A 21,028-nucleotide genomic window follows, 5' to 3' on the forward strand; every position below is an offset into this window, starting at 1 on the left:
TTTAGAATACTGAAAGTAACAAAACACACAGGCATCATATGCAAATACCCCCAAGCTTGGAATTCCTTCTGTATAATACACACAAGGCTGACACCTGTATGTCCAATCATTTGATATAAAATGGAAGTAACTGCACACGGACGTTTCCCATTTACATTCTCTAAATGTTTTCATAACCATATGTCATGTATTTGCCATGCATCTTAGTACATACAATAATAGCCTGGGGTCAGTACCGTCAAATTAATAGGTCACCTGGAAAGTCCGTACATTCACAATCACATGTTGTATGGACCACGATAAGCTGATCAAGTAATTGCAAGTTGAGATAATATTATGACAGATGTTAAACAAAGTGGATGACACCGCAGTCAATATTCTACTGGAAATATGACATGAAATAGAAAACTGCGGTCTTTGGTGCTGAAACGTATGTACGTTTGAGGCCTTTCAGTAACAGATAACATTTCATTCTAAAAATAATGCACAATAATCTAAACGCAGATGATGCCTTGAGATATTCCATGTCTTAGTGTTAGATGACTGAAACACGGTACATGGCGTGGAACGCTTGTAAGATATCAACATGATTCTCTCTGACGTTCCCGTTCTCCCGATTGCTTATTATACCCATGTAAACACACTGCTCTTGTACTTCAGGCTGATTGTGTTCGATTCCCCACATGGGTAAATTGTGCGAAGCCCATTTCCGGTGTCCCCCGCCGTGACTGCAGCGGCGTAAAAACTAAACTCACTCAATCGGGTGAGTTACTTTGACGGATTTTCTCACTGGTCTGGGTGTACCATGCCCACGACGCTGGCATTCTGCTTCCGATGTTTGTGTTTTCAATTGTCATGGCAACCTGTCATCAACTCACATGCACAGCTTTGGTGGGGATCTAAGATTTGTGACATGAAGTTTCTTAATTAAATTCGTACGTTATATAACGTAGAGGTTTCTCATGTTTAAAATGATTGTTTACCCGTGTGAATATAACAAGCATCAGAAGGTGTTTTGTTTCGATAGTTCAGCAGAAACGAACCATCTCATCAAAGCATTACACCATGTATCGAAGACACAATGAATATATTCATATATACCTCCAAAACCATTCTTTATGCATCTGCATTTCTAACGACCTAACTAAGTTAGGAAGATACAGTTTGTGTCTTATATCTTCAACACTACTTTAGTTCAGTCCAGGTGTTACCCGTGACTATCCGAGTTAGAACTGGTCTTCAGCAACCCATGCTTGTCATAAGAGGTAACAGGATCGGGTGGTCAGGCACATGTCACCCTCTCCTAACTGCGTAGATGCTGGTGATGATGATCACTGGATAGTCCAGTCCAGACTTGATTATTTACAGGCCGCCGACATAAAGATGGAATATTGCTGAATACGGCGTTTAAAGCCCCAACAAAATAAACAACAACACAAAACAAAAACAAACCCCAATAACAAACGATCATTTCAGATGTTTCTGGTGGGAGGTGATAGATGGGATCGGATGGTCATACTCACTTGCAATAACAACTATTTACTGATACATGTTTGGGTATTCAATTTGATCTTTTAAATATAGTTGAAAGTAACTTCATAATGTCGGGTTATCTCGTTGTATGGAAGTCTCCAATGTTTCCCATCCGCATCCTGGCTGTAAAACTATGTGAAATACAACTTATAGATCAGTTTAAGCAGTCATGGAATGCTGCCCTTCATAATTCATCAAAAGGTAAATATTACTCGTTATACTCGTTATACCCTTATTTAATCCTCCTCCCATTGAAACAACGTGCCTGGTTGACAAAACTGCGAACATGTAATCACAGATTACGGGTTGAAACCGACAGATGGTATAACATAGACATAAATAGAAAACAGAATATGTACAATTTGTAACCACCATGTTATATGTGACGAATTTCATATTATCTTATCATGCCCAGCTCTAGATGATGTAAGAAAAAGTATACTCCCCAGTTAATTTTGTAATAGCCCTCATATTGATAAATATATTTTTCTTATGAAATCTGACTATCATCCTTTGGTACTGTACAGAAAATTGTATTATCCTTGTTTTAGTTATACATTTATATTATATTCATATGTATATAAGCCATAATGGCACTTTGTATTTATCAAAATATATGTATGTTCTCTATATCACATTGTATGAGATTTATGAGAAAAAACACTCATATACTCACAAAAAATGCACTTCGTGAAGTATTCATAAGCTGGACATAACCCTCATTCTACATGTACAACATTCGATAAATTCTCGCCGACTCACTCTCTGGATACAGTGATGGAAACAAACAAACAGCTAAATATTTACGCAATTCACGCACAAGAATAGTTGTATTTTTTCAGGAAAAGCAATATTTACATTCATCTGTCATGTTGAAGCAAAGAGTTTCAGACTTTAGAATAAGATCCTATTCAGCGCTGAAAACATATGAGAACCTGTTTAGTTACTGAAACTATGAATCTCGCGTCATCTGGTATTCTTTTATTCTATGTACTGCCAGGATAGTTTTGTGATAAGGCACAATCAATACACCATACACGTATAAATACATTATTGTTCTATTTTGTAGCAAACACACTCCATTTGTTCCGGGTTGATGTTTTTGACAATGTGCGTTAACAATATGTTTTATTTATTGAGGTACTTTCCATCGTATTTATCGTTTTCAGTGTACCTGTGGACTTCATCCTTCTGTTAATGGCCGTGGGAACACCTGTAACACACGGTAAATTCCTACCACAACACACACTCCCCGGAGCTATGATAATGTCTACATTGTATGGGCTACTAATATAACACCAATAGAGACAGATGCTTATCAACCGCAATATAAACGGTGGTCCCAGGCCACCGGAGTCAGATCCAGCTGTGCCGCCAGGTAAGTACAGTCTTGTGTATAGAGAACAAATCAGATAACTTTATTTGGGTATTTCGCCATATGAATAGTCTTGACAGCTATCCAAATAGTTTATGAATTTTAGAACTGTAGAGAAATTCGTCACACTGAATAGATCACATGTAAGTTGTTGCCTTCGAAAAACCAACAAATGATTTTAATGAGGATAGTTGACTATTTCACTCACACTATCTGTAAAAATACCTGCGTCCAAGTTTGTATGGCTTGTGTTGAACTATAATGATATGTTAACCAACATGTGTATAGTTTTTATAGTTCAGAAAATTGTCGGTTGTATGATAACTGTCGATTTCAAATAGGTACATGCCTATGGCCAGATATTCAAAATCTTAAGTATAGTTTTCTAGCTTCTTTCGGTGTGTTTGGTCTTTTTGGGCAATACCGTCACATTTCCACCTTTATTGAATCAACACAAGTTCCTACGTGTATGAACCATTCGTTTTAACCAGAATTATGACAAAAGCCCAAAATGATTTGAACATTCAAGTTATATTTTCAGGATGCTAACATTCAGCCTGGTGATTGTTATTTTCCTCTGTGTGACGTCACATAGCTATGGCAACCTACTTGTCAACAGCGATCTGGAACAGGGTGACTTCAGCAATACTAACAGTGGCTGGTTTGGGAGAAGCTGCACAACATCACTCAGCTCGGTCAGCTACACGGGGAGCAGCAGCGCGAGAGTTTCCAACAGGTCGTACATAATGTTCTGCTTGAGAGACATTTAGACATACCCCGTTAAAATGAAAGCATACATATTTACCATAACCTATTTGCATTTAAATATCCAAATGTGACATGTAACAAGGTATATTTGATAATATATCATCACTACTGTCGTATTTCAAAGCATAATCACCACAGCCAGAGAATAGAAAGTTGTAATCAGATGCTTTAGTTCATGCTTGTCGAAACCTTCATTATACTGTCAAAGCGTGGATATGCGTCGACTGAGGAATTAGCTCGGATTTAAGACGAATTACATGTTGATGAAGACGAAGGAATACTTTGAGCTCAAACTTGTTTAGTTACATGACAAACAAATACACAAGACATAAAGGAGGTGAGCGGAGTACCAGTTCAACCCCAGGGCGTTTCCTACGAGCGGCATTATCCTGCTCGTGGTCGTCCGAACACAGACAGTCGGAATCCCGGACTCTTTCCCTTTGACAATGTATACGTGAGCACATATGTACAGTTCTTGACAGCAATAGACAGGTGACGACTCAACAATGAACAGATAGAAAAACAATAGCACTTCCTTGACCAGTTGATGTGATTGCAGACACGGCCAAGGGGGATGACCCGTTAGGTTATAAATGTCATATACAGTAATTAATTGCCTGTTAGTCAATGTACAATGCGTTAGTGATAAGGATTACATAGAATACAGATTAGCGTCATATAAATAATTACAATAAAATCTCACATGTCTTGAGTACATAGTTTTTTACTTTTTAAATACTTGGACGATGGCTGTCCTGAATTAGTCCCTATAACAACTCTTTATATTGTCACAGAACTAAAGCTTTACCGTGTGTCTATTTAGCCGTCCCCGGTATACGTACAATCTGAACTAAGAAGAGCAATGATACCAGATACTTACGAAAAATGCGACTCTGCTTCGGTTCAGTCCCCTGAACGTTTCTCTTCCGATTCCACAAAGACTCATTTTGATACCCAGATCCGTTACACATTCAATACCCTTAAGCAGCTACGTAGTCTCGATCTGATTCAATTGCAACCAAGAATTCAAGGAGCCTCCTGTATCTATGGGGACAGTTTAAGTAGAGACGTCTTGTCAATGGATTCAAGGTAGTGGAATACATAAACAATATATTCTCCCTCGTTGACAAAACATGTTTTGTATACATTCGGATGTACTTTCAGACAAGCAAGATGGGCAGGACTCGCCCAGTACGTCAGTGTAGAGGAACAGAAACGGTACTTCTTCAGTGGCTACATCCAGCTTCTCAACACAGCTGCAGGGAAGATGACGGGGGAGGTTTCAGTGACGCTTAATTACCGTAATACTATCACAGGTATGACGACCCCCCATCTGCCCTTCTAACCTCTACCACGGTGTAGCTATTGATGCCTCGAATTATCGCAATACTATCACAGGTATTACGACCACCTATCTAACCTTCTAACCTCTACCACGGTGTGCTTATTGATGCCTCGAATTATCGCAATACTATCACAGGGTATGACGACCCCCCATCTACCCTTTTAACCTCTACCACGGTGTAGCTATTGATGCCTCGAATTATCGCAATACTATCACAGGTATGACGACCCTCCATCTACCCTTCTAACCTCTACCACGGTGTGCTTATTGATGCCTCGAATTATCGCAATACTATCACAGGTATGACGACCCTCCATCTACCCTTCTAACCTCTACCACGGTGTAGCTATTGATGCCTCGAATTATCGCAATACTATCACAGGTATGACGACCCTCCATCTACCCTTCTAACCTCTACCACGGTGTGCTTATTGATGCCTCGAATTATCGCAATACTATCACAGGTATGACGACCCCCCATCTACCCTTCTAACCTCTACCACGGTGTAGCTATTGATGCCTCGAATTACCGCAATACTATCACAGGTATGACGACCCCCCATCTACCCTTCTAACCTCTACCACGGTGTGCTTATTGATGCCTCGAATTATCGCAATACTATCACAGGTATGACGACCTCCATCTACCCTTCTAACCTCTACCACGGTGTAGCTATTGATGCCTCGAATTATCGCAATACTATCACAGGTATTACGACCCATCATCTACCCTTCTAACCTCTACCACGGTGTAGCTATTGATGCCTCGAATTACCGCAATACTATCACAGGTATGACGACCCTCCATCTACCCTTCTAACCTCTACCACGGTGTAGCTATTGATGCCTCGAATTATCGCAATACTATCACAGGTATGACGACCCTCCATCTACCCTTCTAACCTCTACCACGGTGTAGCTATTGATGCCTCGAATTATCGCAATACTATCACAGGTATGACGACCCTCCATCTACCCTTCTAACCTCTACCACGGTGTAGCTATTGATGCCTCGAATTATCGCAATACTATCACAGGTATGACGACCCTCCATCTACCCTTCTAACCTCTACCACGGTGTAGCTATTGATGCCTCGAATTATCGCAATACTATCACAGGTATGACGACCCTCCATCTACCCTTCTAACCTCTACCACGGTGTATGCGACCTCCATTGGTGTAGCTATTGATGCCTCGAATTACCGTAATACTATCACAGGTATGACGACCCTCCATCTACCCTTCTAACCTCTACCACGGTGTAGCTATTGATGCCTCGAATTACCGTAATACTATCACAGGTATGACGACCCTCCATCTACCCTTCTAACCTCTACCACGGTGTAGCTATTGATGCCTCGAATTATCGCAATACTATCACAGGTATGACGACCCTCCATCTACCCTTCTAACCTCTACCACGGTGTAGCTATTGATGCCTCGAATTATCGTAATACTATCACAGGTATGACGACCCTCCATCTACCCTTCTAACCTCTACCACGGTGTAGCTATTGATGCCTCGAATTACCGTAATACTATCACAGGTATGACGACCCTCCATCTACCCTTCTAACCTCTACCACGGTGTAGCTATTGATGCCTCGAATTATCGCAATACTATCACAGGTATGACGACCCTCCATCTACCCTTCTAACCTCTACCACGGTGTAGCTATTGATGCCTCGAATTACCGCAATACTATCACAGGTATGACGACCCTCCATCTACCCTTCTAACCTCTACCACGGTGTAGCTATTGATGCCTCGAATTATCGCAATACTATCACAGGTATGACGACCCTCCATCTACCCTTTCTAACCTCTACCACGGTGTAGCTATTGATGCCTCGAATTATCGCGTAATACTATCACAGGTATGACGACCCTCCATCTACCCTTCTAACCTCTACCACGGTGTAGCTATTGATGCCTCGAATTATCGCAATACGAATTACCGTAATACTATCACAGGTATGACGACCACTCCATCTACCCTTCTAACCTCTACCACGGTGTAGCTATTGATGCCTCGAATTATCGCAATACTATCACAGGTATGACGACCCTCCATCTACCCTTCTAACCTCTACCACGGTGTAGCTTGATTGATGCCTCGAATTACGACGCAATACTATCACAGGTATTACGACCACCATCTACCCTTCTAACCTCTACCACGGTGTGCTTATTGATGCCTCGAATTATCGCAATACTATCACAGGTATGACGACCCTCCATCTACCCTTCTAACCTCTACCACGGTGTAGCTATTGATGCCTCTCGAATTATCGCAATACTATCACAGGTATGACGACCACTCCATCTACCCTTCTAACCTCTACCACGGTGTGCTTATTGATGCCTCGAATTATCGCAATACTATCACAGGTATGACGACCCAGGTATGACGATCTCTACCCTTCTAACCTCTACCACGGTGTAGCTATTGATGCCTCGAATTATCGCAATACTATCACGGGTATGACGACCCCTCCATCTACCCTTCTAACCTCTACCACGGTGTAGCTATTGATGCCTCGAATTATCGCAATACTATCACAGGTATGACGACCCCCATCTACCCTTCTAACCTCTACCACGGTGTAGCTATTGATGCCTCAAATTATCGCAATACTATCACAGGTATGATTACCCCCCATCTACCCTTCTAACCTCTACCACGGTGTAGCTATTGATGCCTCAAATTATCGCAATACTATCACAGGTATGATTACCCCCCATCTACCCTTCTAACCTCTACCAGGGTCTTTGAAACAGAAATTGACAGTGGGGTTATGTTTGTTAATGTAGTATCCTTCAAACTCCGATTGAATCGTAGCTACTGATTCGATGGTGTCGTAGTAGCGAGTGATATATAATGTAACAGATAGGTCACGTTGGATAGTCAGCGAGGTCGATCGTGTCACTGCATTCGTGTGTTTTTGCCCACAGGTGCCAAGAAGTATTTGCATATGTCTACTGTGAGGTTCTTGCAGCCAAACATGTGGCAGAGGATTGGCGGAGACATCACCATCCTCCCAGGTACAGTTTAAAACAGAATTCACATTTCTTAAATCGCATTGCGATATCCCTTTGCGATTCATCAGTGAGCGATATTACTACCTTGTAAGATATGTTGCTGAGGACACACTGTGTAGTGTTTCGGTTCTAAACCCCTTCGTTAGGCTCACACGGAGTTATGTTATTTAATATACAACTGTCTACTCATTCACCGTTTCAGGCTACGACAAGTATATTCTGTACATCCAGGTGTCCTCCCCCGAGGTTGACTACCTGCTGGACACAACATCACTTACTGAGATCCCGTCCTTGCCCATAAACTTTGAGGCTGTCGCCAACGCCAGCATTGACGCCAGTCGTAAAGCTGACATCAACATCGTGTATGTAGAGCACAGGAACACCTAATAATCAGAGATCCCACAAAGGCAAAGCTCTCTATGTAAAATGCAAACATGTATATACACATGGAAAATATATTGCAACACCCCATATTTTTATTTGTATTGCTATGTTACTATTAATCATAGCACATTAACCCATGCAAAACTCAATTTAACTTACCGTCAGAATAATCTGTCCCTAATTAAGCAGCAAATGTAAACGCAAGAAGAGCGAAAAAATGTACTTTATTCATTGAAGCACATGAAGGAAGTACAGTCTACTGAAACTCCTTATGAGCTGAATGACGGGTACACGTATTGTATGTGATGCTCGCCTTTGTTCGCAGCACGGCCATATCTAAAATCAGTGTGTGGTGGGCTCGAAGGGTCAAAATAGTCATACAAGCAATTTAATTAGAGTATGAATATAAAGGGCTATACGGGGGTTAAAACCATAGTTGTTGCGATACCTTATCCCAGATGTATACATAGGACCCGTAAGTGGGTCACGGCACTTTGCGAAACCTTAGTACTTCCGGTGACAAACTCCGTTTCATATCTTTTCGAATGGTTTCATGGTTGTCAGTTGAAAGTACTGAACCGATAACCCTTGCAGGAAGAACAAATTTCCGACCTAACCATTCACAAACTACTGTCAACAGCTGTGATAGTCAAGCATGCTTGTACACTTGGTCCGGTCTAGTAAAGTGATACTAAGGGAACGGGAGCGGGAACCAGTTTAGTACCGGAAGTTGCGCCTCGCGAGGCTTACAGGCCCTGTATGTTTGTTATGTCATTACTAGTTACACCTGTTTTCTTGCGGCAGATGTATGTTTAGTGTTTGTCAACACCTTTATGTCTTTATTCAGTGCTACATCCGGCAGAGTGGAAGGTGTCACCGTGGAGGTAGGTCACATGAATCTCAAACATCCTCAACAGCTGAAATATCCCTCGTATGTTACAGAGAACAGTTTCCTCGTAGCAGTGAATCTTAAATTACAGAATTAAAGACGGCAATTGTACAGGTTTTGCAGCAAAGGGAAGTGACAGCAAATGTAAACAGGTGGCAGAACGTCAAATAATGTCCACATTATGTGAACCATTTCGTGACCACACTTTAAATTACATATTGTTGCTTTAGATACAACAGCTTACGAGTGAGTTTGGTTTCGGCACCGCGGTAAGTGCTGAGAGAATAGTGGACAGCAGCTACGCAGCCTATCAGGACTTCTTCTATGACAACTTTGAGTGGGCAACTATTGAGAACAAGCTGAAGTGGTCGCAGACAGAGAAAAATAAGGTAATAATATACAGGTTCGAGCAACATCCGACCTAACACAAACATTCTCTGAATAGAGCTTACTGAATCATCACATGGAGGAATATGTATCTTATAATCTACTCCGTCAGTTAGAGGCTGTAGCGACCTGTTTTAATTAATGAAGGTTAACTGTCGTGATTTCATTCAACGATTGAATTTTGTTCACATATACAAAACAACTAGGCGTACATATAGGAAGTTAGTAGGATTGGATATTATATGAGTACATTTGTAACTGTTCTGGTTACCTATTGCTGAGAGCTAAACTCAACATTTGACACTGGGTCTGTGTATTCCAGGATGTTTTAACCTACGACGATGGGGTGACCGCTGTGAACGAGCTTGTTGAAAGAGGGTGAGTTCCATAACTCTCTAACAAAACATTACTGCTGTGAACGAGTTTGTTGACAGAGGGTGAGTTCCATAACTCTCTAACAAAACAATACGGCTGTGAACGAGCTTGTTGAAAGAGGGTGAGTTCCATAACTCTCTAACAAAACATTACTGCTGAGAACGAGCTTGTTGAAAGAGGGTGAGTTCCATAACTCTCTAACAAAACATTACTGCTGTGAACGAGCTTGTTGAAAGAGGGTGAGTTCCATAACTCTCTAATAAAACATTACTGCTGTGAACGAGCTTGTTGAAAGAGGGTGAGTTCCATAACTCTCTAACAAAACATTACTGCTGTGAACGAGCTTGTTGAAAGAGGGTGAGTTCCATAACTCTCTAACAAAACATTACTGCTGTGAACGAGCTTGTTGAAAGAGGGCGATTTCCATAACAATCTAACAACAAATTACGGACAGACAGACATACAGATTGTATATAATAGTCCTACCAAGTTACAATCATTTTGATAAATAACGTACATACCTAATATATACATATTAAAAACTATTACATAACCTAAGACAATATAAGCGTAAAAGTAACGAGCCACCCTGTACAGAGTTATGAGAGACTTTAAAATTATAACAATATACAACATTATAATTACGGCTGAGAAACGGAGGCTTGAACACCAGCATACGGTACAGAGTGCTGACCCCCCGTCCCCAGATGATGTTTACGTGAACTGAGGACAACGTCGCCTGATTCCAGTATACACGTACTTCCCCTTACTCCCAGTCTGTGTGCCCTGATGGCAGGCATTACTCTTTTCAACTTAACATGGGCAGAACAGAATTGAACACTGATAGAATAGTACTGAACATTGACAAAATAGTACTGGACAGAACTGAACATTGACAGAATAGTACTGGACATTGATAGAATAGTACTGAACATCGACAGAATAGTACTGAACATTGACAAAATAGTACTGAACATTGACAGAATAGTACTGAACATTGACAGAACAGTATTGAACATCGACAGAATAGTACTGAACATCGACAGAATAGCACTCAGCATTGACAGAATAGTACTGAACATTGACAGAATAGTACTGAACATCGACAGAATAGTACTGGGCAGAACTGAACATTGACAGAATAGTACTGGACAGTACTGAACATTGACAAAATAGTACTGAACAATGACAGAATAGTACTGAACATCGACAGAACAGTATTGAACATTGACAGAAACATCGACAGAATAGTACTGAACATCGACAGAATAGTACTGGACAGAACTGAACATTGACAGAATAGTACTGAACATCGACAGATTAGTACTGAACATTGACAGAATAGTTCTGAACATTGACAGAATAGTGCTCAACATTGACAGAATAGTACTGAACATTGACAGAATAGTACTGAACATCGACAGAATAGTACTGAACATCGACAGAATAGTACTGAACATCGACAGAATAGTACTGAACATTGACAGAATAGTACTGAACATTGACAGAATAGTACTGAACATTGACAGAATAGTACTGAACATCGACAGAATAGTACTGAACATTGACAGAATAGTACTGAACATTGACAGAACAGTATTGAACATCGACAGAATAGTACTGAACATCGACAGAATAGCACTCAGCATTGACAGAATAGTACTGAACATTGACAGAATAGTACTGAACATCGACAGAATAGTACTGGGCAGAACTGAACATTGACAGAATAGTACTGGACAGTACTGAACATTGACAAAATAGTACTGAACAATGACAGAATAGTACTGAACATCGACAGAACAGTACTGAACATCGACAGAATAGTACTGAACATCGACAGAATAGTACTGGACAGAACTGAACATTGACAGAATAGTACTGAACATCGACAGATTAGTACTGAACATCGACAGAATAGTTCTGAACATTGACAGAATAGTGCTCAACATTGACAGAATAGTGCTCAACATTGACAGAATAGTACTGAACATCGACAGAATAGTACTGGACAGAACTGAACATAGACAGAACAGTACTGAACATCGACAGAAAAGTACTGAACATCGACAAAATAGTACTGAACATTGACAGAATAGTACTGAACATTGACAGAATAGTACTGAACATCGACAGAATAGTACTGAACATTGACAGAATAGTACAAAACATTGACATATAAGTACTGAACATTGACAGAATAGTACTGAACATCGACAGAAAAGTACTCAACATCGACAGAATAGTACTCAACATCGACAAAATAGTACTCAACATCGACAGAATAGTACTGAAAATATAGACAGAATAGTACTGTACATTGACAGAATGGTACTGAACATTGAGCGAATAGTACTGAACATCGACAGAATAGTACTGTACATTGACAGAATGGTACTAAACATTTAGAGAATAGTACTGAACATCGACAGAATAGTACTGAACATTGATAAATGTAGCTGGAGAACATCCACAGGAAATATCCGAAATGTATCATTAAAATCTTTGTAACGTCCTTGAATTAGTAATCTTTGAAAATTGACACAGAATATATACTGAGCATCATTGAAAACGCACCACCTGTAAATTTTGAAATATGGTAATAGGATTGTTTTGAGAGTGAAAATGAACGTTCGAAATGTTGTTAATAACACAAAAGACAATAAATAATGCTGTACAGCAAAGAACGGATTGCCCGAACACATCATGGAACACATCACATGACAACAACAAAATTCATGCACAACACACACGAAAAGCACAAATGGCATGCGTAAAACATGCTGATTAGGGGTATAAATGACCGTCGGCGAAAAAACCGTTCTCATTTTATCTGTACCTTCGCAAGTAAAGTTTATTTTGCGATGCCAAGATTGTCTCCAGAGGAACGAGAACGGGCGTTAGGCATGTTGCAGGTTGGCACATCAAGCAGGATTATTGCCAGACGATTTGGTTGCCATCATTCCACCATCATAAGACTTGCCAACAGGTACCAACAAACAGGAACTACCAGGGACCGCCAACGTCCTGGCCAGGCACGTGTTACCACCCTCGCCAAGTTCGAGACATTATTCGGCGCCATATTCGGGATTGTACGTTGCCGGCTGCCAGAACCGCCAACACTGTCCAAGGCCGACGTGGTTTGATCAGTGGTTCCACCGTCCGACGCCGTCTCCTTGCGGCAGGATTATGGTGTTGACGCCCTTATGCTGGACCCATCCTGGCTGATAGACATCGCCGCGAACGCCGACGATGGGCTGAACAGCATCGTTTGTGGTTGTTCCGACCTTGGCATGGTGTTGTGATCTCCGACGAGTCACGTTTTCACTTGCGAAATGCTGACGGGCGTCTACGGGTATGGCGTCGACGGGGAGAACGTTACCATCAGGACTGTGTTGTGCAAACAGATCGATGGGGTGGAGGCAGCATTATGGTGTGGGGATGGATCAGTTATCATCACAAAACCGCTCTGGTAGTTTGTCGTGGCAGAGTGAATGCCCTTTACTACCGTAAACAACAACATCCCTCTACTTCCATGGCCTGCATTGTCACCAGATTTGTCTCCCATTGAACACTTGTAGGATTACATCGGCCAACGCCTCTCACGTCGCCCACAGATCAACAACCTTTGGGAACTTGAGAATGCCTTGCAACAAGAGTGGAATGCATTGCCTCAAAACATTATTCAGAGACTTATCAGTTTAATGAGGAGACGTTGCACAGCTTGTGTTGCTGCTAACGTTGGTCATACACGTTACTGACTTTCCCATTTGACTCCATCTTTCTTTCATGGTCAGCTGAATTAAAAATTCACTGTTTTGATGGATTGGTTCTTGTTTCTTTTCTTTACCAATCATTGGACTACAAAAGTATGTAAAATTTACACCGATTGCTCATTTATGCTCTTGGAAATCCAAACTAATACAGGTGGTGCGTTTTCAATGATGTTCAGTATATTAAACAACTGAAAATACGATTATTGCTCACCATGTGGCACTACAGGTTCCCAATCAAGGACTAAACAGTGAATCCTTGTTGTGGTCTGTTTCTGATTTGCACAGTATTTTTGTTTGCAGGACAAAGATGAAATGTTTTAAGCATAACCAATTGCAGAGCAGACTTCCAGCTCCTGTCCTTTAAATAACGTTTTGAAAAATGTTGCATTTTAATACACTATAAACCAACCCACTTAATCAAAGGGGAGTTTGGCTTCAAGATTATGATTAGAACTATGTTTGATGTGCATATTTATCCTGACACCAGGGTAAAGGTGAGAGGCCACACAGTTTTCTGGGGTGTGCCAGACAAGGATCCAGTCTGGGTTCAATCTTTACAAGGTGATGCTCTGATACAAGCCATGATGATGCGAGGGAAGAATGTGACGTCGAGGACCCTCGGGAAGTAAGTACATGCATTATGTGTAAGAGACATCGTCTTCGTCGTCACAACAAATCAATGTCCAACAAACTGACATACCATTCATATCTGCTGCTTCATATTTCACTGATGTTATTGAACGAAAATGATACATCGTAAGGGTGTCATCGTTTCAGGCTTGAACACTGGGACGTAAACAACGAAAACGTCCATGGCAACTTCTACGAGGAGGCTACAGGGCACGTCAACATCACAATGGATATATTCTCTGAAGTCCGTTCTATGGATCCCAAGCCTAAACTCTTCCTCAACGACTTTGCGATAGTCAACTCAGGACGGTTTACCCAGGTATGCTGGTGACAATGCCGGAAGTGTCACGTCCTAAGAACTCTATATTCGGGTCGACTGATAGCTGGCTCATGATTACTGCTCTAGCCCAGTCCAATTCAAACAAATGTAGCAGGAAATAGTCTACAGTGAATAGTGAGTGAGTGAGTTTAGTTTTATGCCGCACAATCTTCCAGCTATATAAATAGCCTGACACTGCACCCGTATATGGGTCTCAACTGGTGCCGCAAATGTACAATTGTCAAATGATAGAGTGAGTTTAGTTTTACGCCGCATTCAGCTATAGTCCAGCTATATGGCGGTGTGAAATAATAGAACATTTTGAGCTGGAGGTTGAGGCATGTTACACCTTTTCTGCACACGTTTACATTTAACTTCGGAAAATTGAGAAACAAATGTACAATTTTGTGTGGAATTAATCAACCCTTGCTATTGATAACAATTGTCTTGATATTATATCGTGTCAGGCATATCGAAATCAAGCCAAGATGTTCCGGGCTGAAACACCTATATATGGTGTTGGGATCCAAAGTCATCTGACGCCTCCGCTTGATCTGACACTAATCAAGGTGAGACAGTGTAAACAATTCATTTGACGTCTAGTCACTTTGATTAAACTGGTTGGGGTACCAGATGGATCTTATTGTCAACAATGTTACTGTGTCTGTGAATATCAACAATTTTCAACATGACTACGCCACCGATGTGATTGTCACACAGTTCTAAAATAAATGATTGTATGAACCACCACTGGCGACGACATCAGTACCTGGGTGTACCCACCCTTGGCACGGGTAACATCTTCCATTCTGCTCCCCATACTGGCAATCAAGTATCAATCGAATTACCAGCATCCTCAGCCATTCCTCACGGAGTGCCTGCTTTAGTCACTGCAAATGTTTAGGAAGTTCACCAGCTCGAACTTGGCCCAAAGGGTTCAATTCGGGGCTATGAAAAAGGGTGAATGAGTGAGTTTTGTTTTACGCCGCACTCAGCAATATTCCAGCTATGTGGCGGCGGTCTGTATATAATCGAGTCTGGACCAGACAACCCAGTGATCAACAGCATGAGCATCGATCTACGCAATTGGGATACGATGACATGTGTCAACCAAGTCAGCGAGCCTGCCCATCCGATCCCGTTTGTCGCCTCTTACGACAAGCATGGGTTACTGAAGACCAATTCTAACCCGGATCTTCACGGGCCCTATGATAGTACCAGTACTTCCTGTTGATAACTTTGGCCATTGAGTGTTGAGGTACTGTTATGATATCAAACTTCATACGAAACGCAGCCCCACACCGTCACTGATCCACCACCAGTGAGGTGCCTCACTACTATGTTTCCATACGCGACAACGTGCAGAAGATAGCGACTTTCATCAGACCAATGAACCCAACGTCGTATCCTCCAGTTGTAGTTTGACTCAGTCTGCACGACGATGCCAGACGTTCCCGCAGCAGGCAGTGCCGTCCTCAGACTGGTGGAGAGTCTCAAGTGCCGGCGCAGTTTTTCGACATGGATAATAGAACTCCCCATTGCCAGGCGAATTATGTGTCGGTCATCAGGTCATTGGTCTTCTTCGGTCTTCCAGATCATGGACGATCCTCTACTTTACCGGTGGCCACGTGCGACTAATAACCGTGTGGATAATGTTCACGTTAGCACCGTTAGCAACAGGACATATTGGCCTCATGCCAGTAATATGCAGTTTCTGAAAGTGTACGGCGTACTATGTAAAGAAAGTTCATTTTAGTACAGCCGTCGTTTAAATCAGTAAAGACGACTGTATTGCACATACTACAATTTTGAATTGTATACCCCAATATGCTTAGCGCCTTTGCAGCACATGAACATGCGACTAATAACTTTTGAGATTGCTTGTGAGGGTATAATCGCATGTGTGCACCAAAATCCGAAAAATACTCTTATATTCAAGTGGTGCTTAATTAATTGTCATGTGTATACTTTGGAATCCAGCACCGCCTGGACCAGATTGTGGAGGTAGGGCTGCCCATATGGATCACCGAGATGGACATTGACGAGCCTGATCAGTACAAGAAGGCTGACCTCCTGGAGGACGTGCTGCGCCTATACTTCAGCACCCCGGCCGTGCAGGGGGTCACACTGTGGGGCTTCTGGGACGGCAAGATATGGAAGACAGATGCCGCTCTGGCTAACGGACCAACTGTCACGGTAAGAATGTTGCCATGCGCATCAAGGATAGGAGGATAATATAATTTTTGTGGGAGTGTTTGTACAAACATTTTGAATCGCACCACTCAATCATGGACACTAGCGCAGACGCCAACACACTAAACGCCAAAGGAAACGTTACCCTCCTTCCTTAATGACGGAGGTACCTATCTTCAACTGGCGTTGTGATGCGTGGACGTCCACTTCTTGTTCTGTCTACGGTGACTCCAGTCTGTCTGAAGTCCTGAATAAGTCTTATAACCGTGATACGGTGGCATCCGAGGGCGTTGGCAACAGCATTGTATGTCGACCCCACCTGCACCACCCCAATGGCTTTTTCTCTCTCTTCAGCTGTTAATCGTGGCATATTTCTCGTACTTGTGTATCATATCATCTTTTCTAGGCTCTCTTCATACCCTATAGAATCATTCTACATGTGAAATGGATGCAAATACTGCTTGAATATTGCTGCGTTTTGGCGTTTGATATTGCTATGTGGAAACAGGAAATGGAAAAATGTTACTTTGCAAGCAACAATGTTAACAAAGATCATTGTAGAAGTTCCTAAACATTTTTTCACAATATCAAAGACACGTTTTACTTGTTTTTACTAATGCAAATCAGCAGAAAATGTTTTAAAATACTGAAATCATAGGAATGATTATTTTACAATGTTACACACTCTACAACAGTTGTTTCTTGTTTTAATAATTGAAAAATGGTGATTTTAAATGGTTTATCCTTGTCCCAAAGCAACCTTTCTTTTGGACATCGAAATTACTGTTATTGGTTTATTTCGGCATGGACGGAACTAGGACAATTTAATTCTTCTGAAAAAGATGCATTTCACCTAAATATGAATGCATTTGAGAATTTATTTTCGTGATTAGCATAAAGCTGTGTTGTTAAGCTTTCTTGTAAACTAATACCTTCTACCATATCTTTGATAGTTTTTAAGTAATTCATAAGGGTAGGAGGGTAACGTTTTTTTTGGCGTCTAGTGTATGTGTGCGCACATGAACACACATAGCTACATGTACACCCTCTACCTTCTATCTCTCCGGCGCACATGTGGACACACAGCCATATACATTCCCCATCCCTATACACGCAAACACAACCATTGATACATACGTGCTAGTGACTAGTGCTGGTATTTATGTACAACCTGCGATACGATACCACACGATCCTAAACTTTTAGTCACGACGATATATTGCCAAAGTATTGTGCACTCAAGCTGCGATACAATATGAATCCCGATATAAGGGTAGCGATACGATACGTATCATGATATTAATTCTAACATCAACTATAAAACACCTTAAGATCAAAACAAAAGCAATATTTAAATTTAAGAAACATTAATTTGAAAAAAAGCCACATTAGGCTTTTTTAAAAAAACAAGTACAAAATAAATAAACAATACTGTTATAAACAGAAAACATAGATCAAAAACATCTTTATATCGAAATATACGACAATGTAAAACTTTGTATCGATTCACTGTATCGGCGGCCCATAGATCAATGAATTGATGCGTATCGATGAATCGTCACACCACTACTAGTGACACGCCTTGTTTGAATGATATCTTGTTTGTATATATCAAGTTTTAAATTAATCACCTCCGAACCTAGAATACTTTAACCATGCTACTATGGGTGGACTGTCGACACCGGGTGTCGTATTGGTATTAGGGCATTTAGATTTATATCAAAGGACCTGTCTCAAATAATCAAGCCCAAACTTCAACTATTTGAGGCGTCCGTAAAATCTCTATTTCATCCACCTTGTTCCAAACAGCTTTCCACTTTCGTTCAGGCTTTGTTGAATTTCCGCCCACCCATGTCAAGTTCTCTAGTAAACCTCTAGATAGAAGATGCACAAGCCAAATTAAACGAGACCGTTATCTGTCTGACTTATCCTCACACGGTGTTATATTTTACTTCTAACTGATGACGTGAAAGCCCGCGTACATACGAATGCACGCAAGCACGCACGCGCTCTCAAACACACACTACAGCCACTGGAAACCCATGGACATAGTTTCCATTTGATGAAATTGAGGTATTGTGGTGTACCAGTATGATACAGGTCGTGCATATGTTATGCCCTTCACATGCAAGCCTGACACAACAGCAAAGTAAATACCGATAACTCAGTATTACAAAACACACCAAGAGACTGCGTGGATCACGGGATAGGAAACTGTGTTTGACATGTGTCCTGAAAGGGCTGCGCTCTCTCGCTCAGATCTACAACATTTATCCTTCTGGAAGAGTTCGTTCTTAATTCATTTTCTAATGTAGCAGAGGTACTTTCCTCAGTAATTACACTATGTCAAGGTCATGATGTCTATTCTCGATCATATGTAAACGTATTAAAAGCTTCAGACGTCATGTTAGTACAGACGAAATGTTGTTAAAATCATGCATACATCATTTGTATTATGTGATTTCATAATAAGAAATAAGACCTATACTCCGCCTCTGTGACAAGATCTGGGGAGACTTGGACACTGGTTGGTAAACAGCTAAAACCTTGAGCCCAGCTAACCATAGACGGGAATCCCGATCTCGCTAAGAATCCCAATGGGGTGTCTGCTCTGTTCTTGGCTGACATGAAACCCCTACTTTTTAAATATTATATTTGTGACGCTATTAATCCATTTTAATGATATGTTTTTAAGCTTATCTCCAGAATAAACACATGTGAGCACATAGTATTATATATGTTATAATCACAAATGCTCAATATGTCAAGGTATATAATTCTATTTCCGGTAGAGGTTTCTCTGCGATGTTGTGGCTTTTGGTACTGTTTTCCTTGCTGATAACGAGAACAATTCTATTGGCTCAGCATCCTAAGCATGAAGCCGAATACATAGTAAGTTTTCACAGGATGTAAAAGTAAAACATCATTAATGTACAGATGTTACCTAAGTCTCTTGAGAGAACATCACTGGACGCGTCAATCAGAATTGGCTGTCAAGAAAGTACGTGGAAATCAAATATGGTGGAAAGGGTCCTCTCAAAGGTGTAGCTGAAATGTCCAAAATGTTTTCTTCAAGCACATTTTGCAACTATATCTTCCTGTTGTGTATGTTGTGCAGCCAAACGCAGCTGGACTGAGATGGCAACAGCTGGTGAAGCAGGACTGGCGGACATACGAAACGCATTCCCTGGCAGAGAGAAGAGTCAGGACTCGTGGGTTCAAGGGAAACTACTCTCTTCGAGTCAAGAAGGATGGGACAGTTGTTGAAGAGCAACAGTTCACACTGGGGTCCTGCGGAGCAGACATATCCCTGAACCTATAGCTCGATAGAATTTCCTTTCCACTATAGAAAACATTTGCTCCATAATAGTAAATTTCATGTAATTCTATAATGGCTTTATCCCACTGTTCCAAAGGAAGTTGAATACAATGTAAACAGTTAAGATACGAACTCTGAACATTAAGAGTTCATTTGAAGTTTAGATTATTCATAAAAGCATAATAATAATAATATGAAAAACTCGTCCTCTCAGTTGTGTTATATCGTTTGCCATCCACCCAGGAAGTTAACCTTGTCCCTCGTTAGAAGCGAGTTGTTGTGATGCCATTTATTGTCCAAAACTAGCTTTCTCAAGAGATATCGTTTGAGTGAGATACAGCGATATGACAATAGCACAATAAATTTGCGGAACACTGTGACGTCATCGCACACTATTATTTTGTTTTGTATTTCATAATCGCTCACTATGATATCAGAACAACCCTTTGAGGTCTCTGCCACGAAAGTAGCTGTGATGTTTACACTGTAGGTATACCTTGAGATGATAAATGAATTATCAACAGTGTGTGACATTAAATATATCAACATTTATGATATATTTCATGTTTCATGACACTTGCGTGAGATGAAATGTCTAATGTTTCTTTACGTTATGCAAATTTTCATTGTTCATAGCTATGTTTTTCTATCTACCAAACAACCTTTACACTTTAACTGAATTTTCTTTTAT

The 21,028-nt window shown here is 41.0% G+C and overlaps 1 protein-coding gene across 1 annotated transcript; it reads left to right on the forward strand.

Moving 5' to 3' along the window:
* Window positions 1-2,800: 2,800 nt before the first annotated feature.
* LOC124259544 (anti-sigma-I factor RsgI6-like) lies at window positions 2,801-20,732 on the forward strand. The gene is made up of 13 exons (XM_046693686.1): window positions 2,801-2,911; window positions 3,450-3,644; window positions 4,841-4,992; window positions 7,979-8,068; window positions 8,268-8,427; window positions 9,297-9,333; window positions 9,569-9,727; window positions 10,048-10,103; window positions 14,364-14,501; window positions 14,654-14,825; window positions 15,293-15,394; window positions 16,806-17,021; window positions 20,137-20,732. The coding sequence occupies exons 2-13, from the start codon at window positions 3,451-3,453 to the stop codon at window positions 20,338-20,340; spliced, it is 1,680 nt and encodes a 559-aa protein (XP_046549642.1). The 5' UTR covers window positions 2,801-2,911; window position 3,450; the 3' UTR covers window positions 20,341-20,732.
* The last annotated feature ends 296 nt before the right edge of the window (window positions 20,733-21,028 follow it).

This window comes from Haliotis rubra, unplaced genomic scaffold, assembly GCF_003918875.1.
Source record: "Haliotis rubra isolate DU_JTF1 unplaced genomic scaffold, ASM391887v1 Scf728, whole genome shotgun sequence".
NCBI classification, from domain to species: domain Eukaryota; kingdom Metazoa; phylum Mollusca; class Gastropoda; order Lepetellida; family Haliotidae; genus Haliotis; species Haliotis rubra.